This window comes from Ogataea parapolymorpha, chromosome VI (genome assembly GCF_000187245.1).
Source record: "Ogataea parapolymorpha DL-1 chromosome VI, whole genome shotgun sequence".
In the NCBI taxonomy this organism is placed as follows: domain Eukaryota; kingdom Fungi; phylum Ascomycota; class Pichiomycetes; order Pichiales; family Pichiaceae; genus Ogataea; species Ogataea parapolymorpha.
In genome coordinates, this window is record NC_027861.1 from 933,668 (window position 1) to 948,317 (window position 14,650).

Consider the following 14,650-nt stretch of genomic DNA (forward strand, 5'->3'; position numbering starts at 1 on the left):
TTATTCGTTACACAGCGAGTCCTGCGCGCGCAGAGATGCCGATCTCGCCAAACAGCCGGTCCTGGCTCAGCTCGACCGAGTCGCCCGTAGCAAGCACCAGCAGCTCGAAAAACGTCCGTGTGGCCTCTCTCTTCGGGTTGCGCGACAGCGGCTCGGCCGAGTCCATGTCACGGGCCACCAGCTCGCTGAACGTGGTCGCTGGCTTGTCGGCCAGCAGCGCGCGCAACTCCTCGGCGACTTTCACGGTTGCACGTGACACTGTTTGCGAGTCGCTGACGTTGTTTGTTTGGAATGACTCGAGCTCCTCGTCGAGCTCCGGCAGGTCCTGTGGCGCAGCAGGCTCAACCAGCTCCTCGAACGCCGCATCTTCAGCCCCAACATCGAACGAGGGCAGCTGCAGACTGACTTCATTTTCCGGGGCCTGCTCGACCTGTTCTGTCTCTTCCGTCCGTCTCTTCTTAATAACAGGCATTTCAAGCGCGCCAAACGTCAGACACCGCGGTTTTGCAAGCTCGATCACTTTCTCCAGATCCTCTGCCCGCTCCTCGGCCACCGGCGGCGCAGGGTAGCTGGCCTGGTACTCGCGGATTAGCTCGCCCGGAATCTCGATTTGCTCGTCCATGATCACACGCTTGCGCGACGTGCGCACCACGTCCACGTTCTCAAACACAGGCGCGCGTCTCGTACGCTTGTCGGGAATTGCTTCGATTTGGATTTCTGGCCCCAGCGGGTCGCCATGGCCGGGGGTGGCCGGCTCGTTTTCGTCGATCTCGAGAACAGGCTCGTGGAAGTCCGGCAGTTCGAAGTCCGGCACGTCGTTCAGCTGCTGCGACGCGTTGGCCTCGTCGTCGGCTCTACCCAATTCGACTGACGCGTCGCGGTCGACGTCCATGGCGTCGCCGAGGTCGAAATCGAGGTTCAGCTCAAGATCGTCCTGGACGCCATCGAGCTCATCGACCTCGGTGCGTCGCGGAACTTCCACCGAACGGTCGAAAGTGGTCGACTCCTCGGGCAGCTGCGTCGGCTGCGTCGATCGCTGAGTGTTGAATATATCGTCGAAATTCAGCGGCTCCTGGTACAACAGGTCGGTCTCGGTGACGGTATCCTGCAACGTGACGGCACGCATCGACGGCAGGACGGTCGACTCGGCCGGTAGGATGACCGACTGCGACGCTCTGAACGACGACTTGAGCTTTAGAATCGCGTCTGTCACGTCGTCTAGCAAATACTTTGCCTTGCGGGAATAGATCCGCACCACTCCGTACAACAATTGGCCCGTCAAACGCAGCGCCAGCGGTTCTGTGGACACACTGCTGCTAGACACAATCGCCCTAGTGCTCTCGGTGATATCTGTGTTGAGCAGCTGGTGTTTGGTGAGTTTCTTCTCGAGGTTCGCTGCCAGCCACACGTAGGCCAGCGGCCCCTCGCGAGAAAGCAGTTGTTCAGAGTAAAACATGCAAAGAAGAGCTATGAGAAATGAGAAATGTTCAGGAATGTTTTTTTTCCATGCAATTTTGGAACGCGTTGGTCGCGAATGTAAATAAAAAATTATTTCGCGATATTCCAGCCTGGGAGCCAGTTCAGGTAAGCGTAATCCGACGCCCTGCCGGACATCCCCAGACACAATGGACTGAAGTACCAGAACAGGTACCCGACAAGAGCGTAAAGAACACCGTAGACCACATATCTGATCCGCGATGAGCCGGTAACGTACTCTACCACAAACCCAGCCACATACATGGCAAAATACAGAGCAGGCATGTAGTGATGCACGTAGGTGACACGGCCCATCACGATGAACGGCAAATAGTGCAACAGCCAGCCAACAAACGGAACCAGACCACATATCGTGAATTTCCAGAGCTGGTCTGCAGAAACCGCCAGTTGTTGTCGCTGCCAGAGCAGCAGCAGTCGCACCGCCAGGAGCACAAACACGCCCAGACATGCCGTGGAAAACCACGTCGTGAACGGGTGGCTCAGCAGGTAGTACTTGGTCACGTGTGGGCCCCACGAGCACATGCGCAGTCCCACGAGCGCAAACGGCCACTGCCACCAGAACGACGCGATCTCGTCGTGTTTGTGCACGTCGGGCACGAGCGCGTTGTTCGACGCAAGCATGCCGTGCTGCACCATGAAGAAGTCCACCAGAAAGCGCGGGCTCGGATACACGTAGTCGCTTTCAACGGCCAGATCGTCATTCTCGTGCATCTCGACGTTCCACAACGTCGATCTGTCGAACGGCAGCCTTGTGTCCGGACGACATACCACCTCGCCCTGCTTGAAGCCCCACGTCGGGTACGACTCGCCTGTTGTGGCTAGGTAGCAGCCCAGCACTTTGTGGCGCAGCTTGAAGGTTGTGGTGAGCGGGTGCACCGTACTATAAAAATCTGGGCCATTTTCGGTGGCAGCGTAGCTTTTATTTCCAGAGTGCAGTTGCTCGACAATTTCCACCACCCAATCGTCCTTGGCGTCGCCGACAGTCTCATCGCCGTACCCACTCACCTCCCAGTACCTCTCAGAGACGTGTGCATGGATGGCATGCGAGTGGAGGTTGGCCTTGGTGAGCTCGTGCTGCAGCCTGATGGCGTCTCCGTTCTGGATGAACGGGCCGTAATTGCGCTGTGTTCTTGCCGGCCGCACGATAAAGTTGTTGTTTGCGTCCTTGAACCCGTACGTCGTCACCTGGTGCTGCTCGGAGCCGGCAGGATACTTGGACGGGTGTGAATGGAGCAGATTAGGCGACTTGCCTTGAGAACGGATGGTGATCTTTGAATCAATTGCCAAGTTTCGCGGATAGTTCCCCACGTCGGTGTCCTGCATGCTGGCCTGGTACAGTGATGACAGCGAACCGGTTCCAGAGCCCGGTTTGTACAGAAGGCCAAAGTGGATCTTGAAAAAAATCAGGTACACCAGAAACGGGAGCATAATAAGGCCCACGATTCTGTAAATCCAGCTTTTCGCGTATCTGTGCAATTTGAAGTTTGGGCTCCAAAACTTCAGCCACAGCTCCAGAACAGTGTACAGTCCCACTAAAGCCGTCACAAACAGACCCACCCATTTCACAGAGCACACACAGCCAATGGAGACTCCAGTAATACAGAGCCAGCTAACCCATTGAGTCGAAAACTCTTTGTTTCGCAAATTGTGAAGCTTCGCAAGACAGTACAGCGTAGTGGCCGTAAAAAAGAGCAGCGACGAGTCCAGCAGAATGAACTTGCTCAGGGAAATGTACGACAGTTCTAAACAGCACATCAACGAGATAAGATACGTTGTCAGCAGCGAATAACCCATTTCTTTGCACGTGAAGTAGCAAACAGGCACCATCAAACTGCCGAACCACGAGCCGTACCATCTGACAAGTGCATAATCAAATGCAACAGGGTATCTGCTCCCGCTCTCGAAATTGAAATTTTCAATAGTTCCATTAAAGCCGGCAAGATACTCGCTAAGTCCGCAAAGCATTTTGCCCAAAGGAGGATGCACGTCATGGTAGTATTCGTGCTTGAGATACTGCGAGCCGAACTTGCCAAAATGCGCCTCGTCCCAGACCACGTTGGGGTTTTTCTCGAGACCATACAATCGAAGATAGGCCCCCAGCATGGTGAGGAGAATAGGCCCAACGACGGACTCCAGCGCCGCCAAGAAGGTCCAAACACTGGTCTTCTGCGCATTGGGTTTGGAATCCTCCAACTCCTCGACAGGCTTGTTGGACACAATCTTTTCCGGAAGCTCTTTTCTTTGTCTCAACATGAAAAAAGATTTAATGTAAAATAATCATTTTTATTTTTCGTAATAAACACTCGTTACACATAAGTGGGCGTACCGTGAAAATCTCATAAATCATCTCTCAAAACTCAAATTCTCCATGCCAATGAATATGTCGTCCATCTTGCTAGTAAGTCCAGTGTTTGTGAACTGAGCCTGTCCAAAAAAGGCTGCATTTCCGCCCAGGGAGGGAAGTCCGCCCCCACGAGCTCCAGACGTGCCACCACTTAGCTGCTGGCCAAGAGGTGTCTGGCCGTTGGTCCGCAAAAGGTTCAGAGACGCAGCAGAGGACGAGTGGTGCAGAGTGGACGGGTTTTGATGCTGCAATTGGAAAATGTTTGGCGAAGAGGTGGCGCTCTGCAACTGTTGCGGCTGTGCAAATGTGTTAGGCTGGGTCTGCTGAGTCACAATCCGAGGAGACTGCTGTCTATATCTACCAGCATTCATGGAAAGAGGAGACGCCGTGCTCACAAGGTTGTGCGACTGCGACCGGATCAAAGAAGGTGGGAAGGCCGGTTGCGCGCCTGTTGCCGGGGTCGCGGCCGAAGACAGAGAGGTGCCGGCAACGCCTGTGACCGAGGTGCCCCCCGTGGTCTGGACGCCCAGCTCGGACCTCTTCACCGTAATAAAGCCAGACTCGAAAGATTCAACCAGATTCAAGAACTGGCACAAAACAGATATAACTTTGCGCTGATTGGAGTTCATGGATGCCAAGGGAAAGGCCAGCTCGGAAACACTGGCAGGTAGCGTTGGGTTCTTAAATTCGTCTCTAAAAACAATCAGTTTGGAATAGATTTCTAACGTTTCAGGGTCATTAAAGTCCACGTTGCTCGGTAGGGAAGGAGGCTGGGCACTCAGAGTCACGTAGAGTCTGTCCGGCATGAGTTTGTGTGCAGTGCTAGCGTTGTTGAGAAGCGACATGTTGGTCTGTGCGGGGGTGGACGAGTTCGGCATTGAGCTAATGCTGTAAAGAGACGCCAGCGAGGTGGCGCTGGTGGAGCGGTGCTGTTCCTCCAATTGGCCGCGTTTTTCTCTTTTCTCGCGCTCGATCCGCTCTCGTTCAACCATCGGCAACATTTTTTTGTATTCGACTCTGAGCTTTCTACCGCCAATCTCCCGACCATTCAAAACGTTCACCACCATGGACGTCTCCTCGGTTGAGTTGAAATTGGCAAACGCAAGTCCGCGGAAAACTCCGTTATCGAAATGGTAATTAAAGGCATACGGTAATGGCAAGCTCAGCTTGGACATTACATCTAACAACTGTTCTTTCTTGATTGCAAATGGGATGTTTTTGATCACGATTGCGGTGGGAATAACATCTTCCTCGTCCTTCTCGAACTCGTGGGGTTGGTGAGAGTTGTTTGGCGACACAGGAGCCCCAGTGCTCTGTTGTCGTTCCTCGCCCTTGTCGTTGACCGTGGAGTTGCTGCTGTTTTTGTTAGTCAGCACACTCAGATTTGTGGTCTGCGACTGCTCGCTCGGCATGGACGACATGTTGAGACTGGACATGTTGATGCTAGGAGCCACCTGAGCCTGCTGTTCTATCCATGGCGTGACGTTCATCATGGTGTTCGTTTGCTGCGGCAGCCAGTTTGGATTGAACGTGCCATGTTGTCCAAAATGCCGACTCTGAGACACGCGGCCAGAAAGAACAGAATTTCCTGTCGTGTTTGCGTTCATCGCTTGCATGGACGCATTTCCTCCGTAGGTGGACGAGGTGCAGCCGGACGCAGACGACATGGACGACATGGACGTATGGCGGTTGTTGTAGTCTGGGGCCGAGACATCCAAAGGTACCTGCTCGTAGGAGGGCGACTGAGACTGGAGAGACATAATGGACGGGGAACAGAACAGGACAAATTTCTGACTATATCTTTTTTTTTATTCGCTGTGCCACTTCTCGGTAGGGTAAGGAAGGCGGGCTAGAATGGCCACCTACGAGACATCTGCGGCGAAAGTGGTTTAGAGGCCAGCAACTTGTCTCAACACTATCAGATGATCACAATTAGCCCTGCCACTGCTTCTTGGCACGCAACCATACCTATTTTAACTCTCCGCCGGTTTTGCTCGTCGACGCGACGCTTGACGAACTTTTTCCACCACTTTTTCGTATATTAATCATGAGCAGTGTTCCAGGAGGTGCAAAGACATTGGCCAAGAGAAAGGCCACGCAAGAAAACAAGCTCAAGCAGCAGCTACAGAGCCAGCCAACATCCACACGGGCTGCTGGTGCTGGCGGCTCGTCGTCCACCATGCTGAAGATTTACACCGACGAGTCGCAAGGCTTCAAGATCGATCCGCTCGTCGTGCTTGTTCTGGCCGTTTCCTTCATCTTCTCGGTTGTCCTGTTGCACGTGCTGGCAAAGCTGACCGGCAAGTTCTTCTAATGTTGCTGGCGGGGCGTCCAAATAAATATACTAATATATTTTTATTTACATGACACTCAGTAATTTGTGCACAATTTGCGGTCCTTTTTCCACGTCGACGACCAATTTGTCGACGCCATTCTGCTGCTGGACTTCCGACTCGAGCTTCCCGAGGTCGCGACGGAGCCCGCGCAGCTCAATCTCGATTTTCGGGTACTGTTTGCCGATAATTACCTGCAGAGGCGTGCCCAGCCTTTTAGACCGCGCCAATTTCTCGCCAAGGTGGCCCTCTGTGGCGTCGACGCGGTACCGCAGCCCGTCCAGCTGCGAACAGAATTTTTCCACTGCTCCAAGGTCGCCCGTGTACGACCCAGCCACGACAATGTCCACTTGGATAGGTGCCACGCTGGCCGGCCACCGCAGACCGTCTGCGTCTCTTGTGACTTCTGCAATGGCCGCAACTAGCCGGCTCACGCCAATTCCATAGCAGCCCATTTCGTAGTGCTGTCTGCGACCCTCAGAATCCACAAATCCAGCGTCCAATGGCTCACTGTACCGTTTGCCCAGATAAAACGTGTGGCCAACTTCAATTCCCTTGAAACTTTTCAGTTTTCCTGCCTCGCACAGCGCACACCCATCGCCGGCCTGCGCCTCTGTCAGCGGAACGCCCTCAAAGGTGGTCATTCGCGACCGAGAATAGGCCACCTCCAAGTCTGGTAGCAGCGTGCCGGGGCCCACGCCAACGTCCATAATCCGGATAATGTTCCTGAACTCGTCGTCGCCAGATCGCTTGTACGTCTGCACGGCCTCCTCGGAGCTGATGTCCGTGCGCAACTCCACCAAATCTTCGTCCTTTAGGAATTTAAAGTTCACCGTCCTGCCTTTAGGATAATAGATTAGGCACAGATCGTTTTCCCTCGTCAGATGGTAACTCACCTCTGCCTCGTCAGCAAAATGGCCTTCCGTAATGTGCGGCCTCACCCGCTCGACGTTGCCCACAACACCGCACGCGTCGCACTCCAAAAGGGTGTCCTCGCCCGATTCGCTCAGAAAATGCCACTCGTAACTTAAGTCGCCACCAATCGCGCCAGAATCCGCATTGGCCTTTACAAACGGCACATTAAGCTCCTTGAAAATGTCGTAGTACACCTGGTTCATTTTTTCAAACGACCGCAGTGCGCTGGACTGGTCCACGTCGAACGAGTACGCATCTTTCATCACAAATTCCCGGCCGCGCAGAAGCCCGCCTCTGGGACGTTTTTCGTTCCTATACTTGCGGCCAATTTGGTAGGCAATCACAGGCAGCTTCTTGTAACTGTCGGCCGTCCGCTGGACCAGTTGTGTCATTTCCTCCTCTGCCGTAGCAGCAAGACAGAAATCGCCCACTTTGAACAGCTCGTCGTTCTGCCAGCGCCCGGTTTTGTCCCAAAGCGACTGGTGTGACATCACAGACAACGACACCTCCTGACATCCGGCCTTGTCGTGGTGTTTGCGGATGATCTCCTCGATGTTGCGGATCGTAGACAGCCCCAACGGAAGCCAATGCGTCAGCCCGGCATTCGGCTGGCTCACGTAGCCGGCCTTCATCAGCAGTTCTGTTGTCGTCAGATCGGCAATGTTCTTGGCAAGTTTGCCCGTCGGAACCCCGAGAATCGTGGAATACAGTCGTCGTAGCATGGTGGTTTTCTAAGTGATTTTCAAATATTTTTCTATCATTCCAGTATATATTACGTAATCAGTGTCCCCTGGTTCTTGAGGAAGTAAATGTGTTCCTTTACAACGTCGCCCATTTCGTCGTTGCCGATGCTTTCAAACAGCCTGAAGCCCTTGAAGTCCTTGACAAGCAGTTCGTGGATCAAGGTCCAGACCCGCAGCTCGAGGTCGACCTTAATTCCCTTCTTTAGAGTTACCATGCCGCCCGCGTTGCTATCTTTCTTGGCGTCTCTCATGATCTGCCACGATCTGCGTCTGGTGTTGGTCTGTTGGTCAAAGAAGTACGCTTTTGTGAGCTTGTCGACCTGGAGTTTTGGGTAGTTGCAATGGAAAAACGCATATTTGTGCACGTCGTCCGGGTCGATCTGGAGAATGGACTGGCCGTGGAACAGATTCTGACTGTCGATGTATCCGACAATCTTAGTCTTGATGCCGGTCATCAGGAATGATCCCTCGTCGGTGACTCTGCTAGCCAGGTAAAACGTTTCCTTGTCTCCTTCTCCAGGAAAGCCCTGCGAAAACAGCGGATAGAAGAAGTCTGGGCCATGGAGGTTGTAGTAGTAGGCCAGAAGCAGGGTTTTGAAATGTGTTTTTTTATTCACCATGATCTGGCCAGACTCGACTGAGGGCGTGGCCGCGATGATGTGACTATGGCGGTCGAGGCCGCTAGATCTGTAGAAGGCCGGGTGGGTGGACCGTTTCCAGAAATCGGGCCAGCACACCATGCCGTGCTTGTTATACTTTTCACCCTCGAAGAGCTTGGACGGTTGTTCGAGTGGGATGTTGTCCGAGTCCAGATACAGCACATTGTTGAATTTGGTGAGCAGCAACGCCAATGCTTTGTATTGGTATCCACTGAGCTTGGACACGGCGCGGGTGGACAAATAGTTGTTGAAGTAGGAGCACGATACGTCGGGGAACACCATGGATATCTTGTTGCAATATTGGTCGTTTTTGTCGTAAAAAGGGATAAAGATCTCGATCGGAGTCTCGTCCTTGAGCTCGTCGCGGATAAATTTGATCGACAGAATTGTGAGCCAGTAGTACTCCTTGCCGGAGACGTACACGATTCCGGCGCTTTTCTCGTCGTAGTGGTTGGCGTACAAGTCCTGGAAACTGCGGAAAAGCGAGTTTTTCTCGGTCAGATACGTCTCCATCAACAAAGAATGGACCCTTGTCAGCTCCTGCTCCTGGTCAGCCGTGATAGATAGCAGATTGTTGAGCTCGTTCTGCGCAAGGTTGTTTTCGTTCTCGTCGTAGCCGTAGTACTGCCAGTGGTTGCGTGGCTCCTCTTTATACGAGGTAAATCTGTCGCATTGGAGACCCAATTTATTTGAAAACAAGGAAGTTACTCGCGAAACAAGGTGGGCATTAGTCTTCTGCTGCTGGGTCTTGAGGGCAGGGTTCCGCAGCACAACGTACGCCGTCACTAACAGCACCGCGCACAACGCGTAGGACGCGAGCAGCCGCTTTCGAAGCAGCCTTGGCGGGAATCTCATGGGGGAAAGAATACGAAAATTTTAGGGCCCCAGAAAAATATCTAGATCCACCAACTACGCTGAGGGGACCATATCAGCCGATTTGTGTATGAATTTGTGTTTTGAATTGTATTGAATTATGCTGAAGTATGGTACAGGTGGGGATCTGAAACCGGCTGCGACAGTCGCCGTGTCCGGTCGATCGACGGCACCTCGCCACGGCAGGCATGTCCGCCTCAGCGGGACCTGTGGCGACCCAGATCGATCGAAAGTGGCCGAATTCTCGCGCTGCGAATCAGATTGCCCACGTTGGTAAACAATGTCGTCATATAATTGCTCTCGCGCAACCGAATTTGCGGTCGATTGCTCGCAGCAATTTTAGCCGGGTATATAAACCTCGGCCTTCCCCACTGTCTCTGTATAGTATCGTCATGTACAGAACCGCATTAAGAACCGTCAGAACCGTCCGCCCTGCAAACACATTGATGATCCAGCAGCGTTATCGCGGCGGAGTCGTTGACAGCACCAAGGAAGTGCTCAAAGACATCAATCTCAAGGTTGGAAAGACTCTCGCCTCAGGACTTGACAAGGCCGAAGATGTGGCCGAGACAGTCAAGGAGGAGGTCTCCACCGTCAAAGACAAGGTTGCAGACAAAAAAGACGACCTATCGCAGAAGGCGTCCGAGAAAGCATCCCAGGCAAAACAGGATGCTTCGCAGGAAGCTGCCGAGCTGAAGGAGACCCTCCAGTCCAACAAAGATAACGTCAAGCGGGAAGTGAAAGAGAACTTCAAGGGCTATGATAGTCTGCAAGATAAGGGCTCCAAAATTGAGCGCGAACAACAAAGACCCGACGACGGAGTGTAGCTGCGTACGTTTATAACGGTCAATAACATTTTGTCATTTTTTATTCTGGCCTCTTTTCATCTCCGCCACGCTGAGCGTCGGCTGCACGATATCGATGATCTTGAGCACTTTTTTCGGTCCTGCCGGGCTCGAAACGGCGCGGTTTCGTTGGGCCAGTTGCTTGATAGTCTGGTTCCCCGTATATATGTGGTGTTTAAGAATCTTTTCTGTTTCTGTCTTGCGCTTCTCCAACTGGGCCACTTTCTCGCTCAGCGCCTTGACCTCCCCACGGAACATGTCCAGCACTTTGTCGTCCGTGTCGATCAGGCCCTGTTCCTGCTTGAAAGCGGCTGCCGTGGTGTCCACTTGGTCTTTGAACCGCAAGTCTAGTTTCGTTTTCGAGGCAAAGTCCATGAACCGGTCTTTGCTCTTAATATGCTCTGGAAGGGCCCCCACAACTGACTCGACCACGGCAGTCAGCGACGTGATCTCCTGGTTTGCAGAATCCAACTTTTCCTGCAGCTTTCTGGTCTCCTCGTGGCTGCTCTCAAAACTTTTATTTTGGGCCTCCAGTTGCTTCTTTAATGCCTCGTTTTCGCTGCGGAGCAACTCGTAGCTCTCGCTCATACGCCCAACACGCTGCTCGAGCAGGCCGGATTTTTCCTGCTCGTTGGACTTCTCCTTTTCTAGGCGCACCTTCTCCAGCTCCAGCTCTTCGACCTGCTGTCTGAGTTGAGTCACCTGCTCGCTCAGCGGCGGCGCGTCATCGTCGATTGTGTCTGGAAAGCCGTCGTCCAGCGCCTTCCCAGTCGACGTGTCCGGCGTGAACACGCCATTCTCCTTTTTGGGTGAATATCCGATAAACGAAAGGGCCGAACTAATGGACATGCGCGCGGCGTGGTTCGCCGAATTGGCCGGCGGCGTGGCTGGCGACACTTTCCGCAGACCAGGCGTGATGATCCTATTGGGCATATACTGCGCAGCAGCGGGCCCGGCGCCGGGCGAAGGAGCATACTTGTTGTATTCAGGATTAAATGTGGCCGGCGAACCAGAAAACGTGGGCGACCGATTCGCCGGCAGAGAATGCTGAGAGCCGCCGTACGGGCTGCCCGGCTGGTGGAAATCGTGGTATCCGTACGGCAGGGACGAGTTTGACGCGCTTCCGACACTCGCCATAGACTGGACTCGCGATCCGTAATTACCCATCCCAGGAGCAAACGGAGGAGTCATAGCAGTCGTGGAAGAGCTGCCCGACGCGTTCATATCGCCAAGCAACATGGTTTTCGGCCGGTGCTTCTTTTTTTGCTGCTGTTGGATGTGTGCAGAAAGCGATGTCTGGCGAAGTCCGGCACGCTGGATGGTGGACATGTTGTCGTCGTACGCGTCAACAAAGGCCGTAGGCGCGACATGGAGCATCGTGGGCGGCAGGCCGCCTTGTTCGTGGTACTCTGGGTGAGTACGGGTGGCGGCGTTCATCACGTGTGGCCATCTACCAAACGGGATTCTGGTGCTAATCTGGCCTGTACCAGTTCGGGCGAACTATTTTTTTTTGGAACCTCGGCAGGGTGTGAGAGCGCGCACGCAGCCAAATGCGCGTGTGCGCGCATACACCATGCGTCCTATCAGGTCACGTGACCGGGCCCCATTGCTAGGAGCGCAATTGTTTGGCGCGATGCCTCTGCGATACGCAGCTGATGCGGCAGGCTGTGTGGCCGTCCTACACAGCCTCCTGGGCCGAGAGTCAAGTACTATTGTGTTTGGCGGAACATTTCTGTATGTGGCGCTGGTATCTGTCGGATCTGTCGTGGCGTTTGCCGCAGTACGCACAGCGGTACTTGTCGGTGTGACCAATCATGTGTCTGTTGAGGTTTTCGCGTGAGCTCATCACCTTGTCGCAGTGGTCACATCTGAATACCAGCTTTTCACCCTCGTGAACTTTACGACAGTGCTCTTTGAGCCTGCTTCTCCGCGTGAAAGAGCTTGTGCATTGGCTGCATCTAAATTTTTTCAATGCTGTCGGGTCGGTGCCGGGAAATGTAGGCTGCTTTTCTCCCTCTGGTGAAGGAATATTGTGTATAGAAATTCGATGCTCGGTGGAGTACATGTTTTTCGTTGTGGGCGAGCTGGTGACGTACTGTGGTTGGGCTTGCTGAGAAGAAGCGAGGTACGTGCCGGCCGACGGGTCGTAGTCGCCCAAAATCATGTCTGTGGTGTAGTTGTCATAAAACTGCCATATTTGGGGCATATGCGTTACGGGACCTGTCTCGCGGTTTTGTTCGGTGCCCTGGTCCTGACTTGGCGGCGACGAGAGGTTTTCCGAGGACTGGTAGGGCGAGCGGATTAGGTTGGAGGACAGATGTGATTGGTCCATGTCCAGCAGTATACTCACTAAAGATTAGGACAGCATATCGTGGGAAGGGCAAGCTGTGTATATATACAGTGCCAATCCTGGGAAGAAGTAAGCGATGGTGCGTATATTGTTGCAACAATAAAGAAGCAAATGTGACCGAATAATTTCCACTCCGAGAGACAATGCGAGGTACAACGTCTTAAGTTTTTGATGCATGGAAAACTTTAAAACTCTAACCGCGGCTTCTTTCAAACTTGATTTTTTCTTCGCTCCATAACGGTTGCATTCTTCGCGAGGTCCGGCCCGTCATCACTTGCAGACAATCTTGGCATTTCAAAGAGTGGGCTCGATTGGTGGCTCCCATGCTCTGCACTGTGAATATCGAACGATTTTATGTATGCGTTATCGCATGCGGCACTTTGAAGCTAGTTTATTCAATGCCGCAAAATCCTATCTGCTAAATTTGCAATTATCGTACAGCCCTACAGAATACCCGCGGGTGCTCAGAGCGAGCCCAGCTTCTCTAGCTCCCCGCAATCGGCAGTGCTCAGCTTCCACTTGGACCCGTCGTTGTCGTGCTGCTCCAAATACTGTTCGTACATCTCCAGAGCGCGAGCCTCTATCGCGTCCAGATCCAGGGTCGCATTGGGCTCCCACTCGTCGGCAGTCAACTTCGCCCACAGTGCCACGCACGATCCCCCGGAATTTTCGATCTCGGCATGATCTGCAGGACACTTACACCGACAACCCACCCCGACACCGCCATCTGACACCGGCCTGTCATATTTTGCCAGGTTGCGTTCATCGTTTTCGTGGTAAACGTTTTTGTATCGCGGGCCCGGCTTGTACGGCAGCTGGCGCGGCGAGTTTTTCGGACAGTGGCCTAAAGTCGAGTGTTTGTAGCCGATATCTCTAAAATAGTGAATTTCCGACAAATTGAGAAACATTCCTGCTCCAAGAGAGTGCACCGGAGCGTCTCCCCACCGTTCGATGAAAAACCCCTGCGACGACTCCAAATAGTCAAAGTACTGCTGGTACAGCTCCGATGTGAACAGGTCTGTGCGCGCGATCTCAAAGTTTGACCAGAAATGGCACATATTGTACTCTGTCCCGTCGAACTGGTCCTTGTTGACCATGTGCAGCCCGCGCTTGTTGCTATGATCCACGAGCCTATTAAGCGAGTGCTGGTCCAGCCGGGCCGCGTCCTCACCCGCTGTCTGCAACGCGTGGTACATTGGAACCCGCTCCTCGAGCTTTTTCCAAAAATCGCGTCTATTAGTGGTGCTCTTGTAGTGCTCACTGTTCTGGCCCTTGTACACGTCGAACCGGTCGACAAAAAAATCCCATGCGTCTGACAGCGGCACGTCGTGCTTTTTGATAAACGCGTTCGTGTAGCGGAACAGATTTGGCACCGTGTTGACCAGCTCTTTAATTGCCACCGTGAACCCGTATTTCTTGCCCCGCATTTGCATCTCCAGAAACGGGTCATATGTCAAGTCGCAGTAGAAGTCTACATCCGGCTCCACGCGCCAATACCAGTCCAGTTTCCGCACGAGGGGGTGTTTGAAAAAGTAGCCGGAATAAAAACGGCACATATTATGATAGCTGGCAGTGTTGCCGTACATTATCTCACGGTCTCCCTGCGACTCGATAGCCTCCTTGAACAGCACAGGATTTGTCTGCTGCTCCTCAAAATTCCACCTCGCCGCCGGCACTGTGCCGAAGCGCACAGGCCCGCTGCTCACTTGTGCTACTTTCTTCTTGAACTCCTGACTAAAACGTTCGTTATTGAGAAAAATCCACGGATAGTTGAACCATTGGTTGAAGTGGCGTTCCAGCGACCTCATCGACGACACGACGCCATCAATCTCAGAGTTGCGCGCGAGAACAACAAACGCGGCGTTCATACGGGGGTTTTTCGCCTCGATAAGAGGGTCCCTGCACCCGCTCTCAAATACCGCGTCCTTGGCTGATATTATGGGCCGTTCCGACATGGGCACTTTTTGCAAGGCTTGTTTGGAAAATCTGTCTTCAAACTCCATCTGCACCAGACCGGCTAAGTCTAGAGAGTGATGAAAGAAAACGCGAACACCGAGGCTTGCCGCGGCCAGCACCAGAATTAAAAGCATC

The 14,650-nt window shown here is 53.3% G+C and overlaps 10 protein-coding genes across 10 annotated transcripts; 2 read left to right on the forward strand and 8 right to left on the reverse strand.

Annotated features, from left to right (window-relative positions):
* Window positions 1-7: 7 nt before the first annotated feature.
* HPODL_01664 (Cohesin subunit rad21) lies at window positions 8-1,456 on the reverse strand (the record flags this gene model as incomplete). The annotated part of the gene is made up of 1 exon (XM_014078179.1): window positions 8-1,456. The coding sequence occupies one exon, from the start codon at window positions 1,454-1,456 to the stop codon at window positions 8-10; it is 1,449 nt and encodes a 482-aa protein (XP_013933654.1).
* A 92-nt stretch (window positions 1,457-1,548) lies between these two features.
* On the reverse strand, window positions 1,549-3,750 carry HPODL_01665 (Dolichyl-phosphate-mannose--protein mannosyltransferase 6; the record flags this gene model as incomplete). The annotated part of the gene is made up of 1 exon (XM_014078180.1): window positions 1,549-3,750. The coding sequence occupies one exon, from the start codon at window positions 3,748-3,750 to the stop codon at window positions 1,549-1,551; it is 2,202 nt and encodes a 733-aa protein (XP_013933655.1).
* Window positions 3,751-3,840: 90 nt separating this feature from the next.
* On the reverse strand, window positions 3,841-5,601 carry HPODL_01666 (RNA-binding protein PIN4; the record flags this gene model as incomplete). Its single annotated transcript, XM_014078181.1, has 1 exon — window positions 3,841-5,601. The coding sequence occupies one exon, from the start codon at window positions 5,599-5,601 to the stop codon at window positions 3,841-3,843; it is 1,761 nt and encodes a 586-aa protein (XP_013933656.1).
* Window positions 5,602-5,888: 287 nt separating this feature from the next.
* Window positions 5,889-6,155, forward strand: HPODL_01667 (Protein transport protein Sec61 subunit beta; the record flags this gene model as incomplete). Its single annotated transcript, XM_014078182.1, has 1 exon — window positions 5,889-6,155. The coding sequence occupies one exon, from the start codon at window positions 5,889-5,891 to the stop codon at window positions 6,153-6,155; it is 267 nt and encodes an 88-aa protein (XP_013933657.1).
* A 45-nt stretch (window positions 6,156-6,200) lies between these two features.
* HPODL_01668 (Prolyl-tRNA synthetase) lies at window positions 6,201-7,811 on the reverse strand (the record flags this gene model as incomplete). Its single annotated transcript, XM_014078183.1, has 1 exon — window positions 6,201-7,811. One exon carries the CDS (start codon window positions 7,809-7,811, stop codon window positions 6,201-6,203), a length of 1,611 nt encoding a protein of 536 aa, XP_013933658.1.
* Window positions 7,812-7,861: 50 nt separating this feature from the next.
* Window positions 7,862-9,346, reverse strand: HPODL_01669 (putative secreted protein; the record flags this gene model as incomplete). Its single annotated transcript, XM_014078184.1, has 1 exon — window positions 7,862-9,346. The coding sequence occupies one exon, from the start codon at window positions 9,344-9,346 to the stop codon at window positions 7,862-7,864; it is 1,485 nt and encodes a 494-aa protein (XP_013933659.1).
* Window positions 9,347-9,756: 410 nt separating this feature from the next.
* On the forward strand, window positions 9,757-10,191 carry HPODL_01670 (uncharacterized protein; the record flags this gene model as incomplete). The annotated part of the gene is made up of 1 exon (XM_014078185.1): window positions 9,757-10,191. One exon carries the CDS (start codon window positions 9,757-9,759, stop codon window positions 10,189-10,191), a length of 435 nt encoding a protein of 144 aa, XP_013933660.1.
* A 33-nt stretch (window positions 10,192-10,224) lies between these two features.
* Window positions 10,225-11,646, reverse strand: HPODL_01671 (uncharacterized protein; the record flags this gene model as incomplete). Its single annotated transcript, XM_014078186.1, has 1 exon — window positions 10,225-11,646. The coding sequence occupies one exon, from the start codon at window positions 11,644-11,646 to the stop codon at window positions 10,225-10,227; it is 1,422 nt and encodes a 473-aa protein (XP_013933661.1).
* Window positions 11,647-11,911: 265 nt separating this feature from the next.
* HPODL_01672 (Zinc finger protein) lies at window positions 11,912-12,541 on the reverse strand (the record flags this gene model as incomplete). The annotated part of the gene is made up of 1 exon (XM_014078187.1): window positions 11,912-12,541. One exon carries the CDS (start codon window positions 12,539-12,541, stop codon window positions 11,912-11,914), a length of 630 nt encoding a protein of 209 aa, XP_013933662.1.
* Window positions 12,542-13,023: 482 nt separating this feature from the next.
* On the reverse strand, window positions 13,024-14,649 carry HPODL_01673 (Glycolipid 2-alpha-mannosyltransferase; the record flags this gene model as incomplete). Its single annotated transcript, XM_014078188.1, has 1 exon — window positions 13,024-14,649. The coding sequence occupies one exon, from the start codon at window positions 14,647-14,649 to the stop codon at window positions 13,024-13,026; it is 1,626 nt and encodes a 541-aa protein (XP_013933663.1).
* Window position 14,650: the final 1 nt, after the last annotated feature.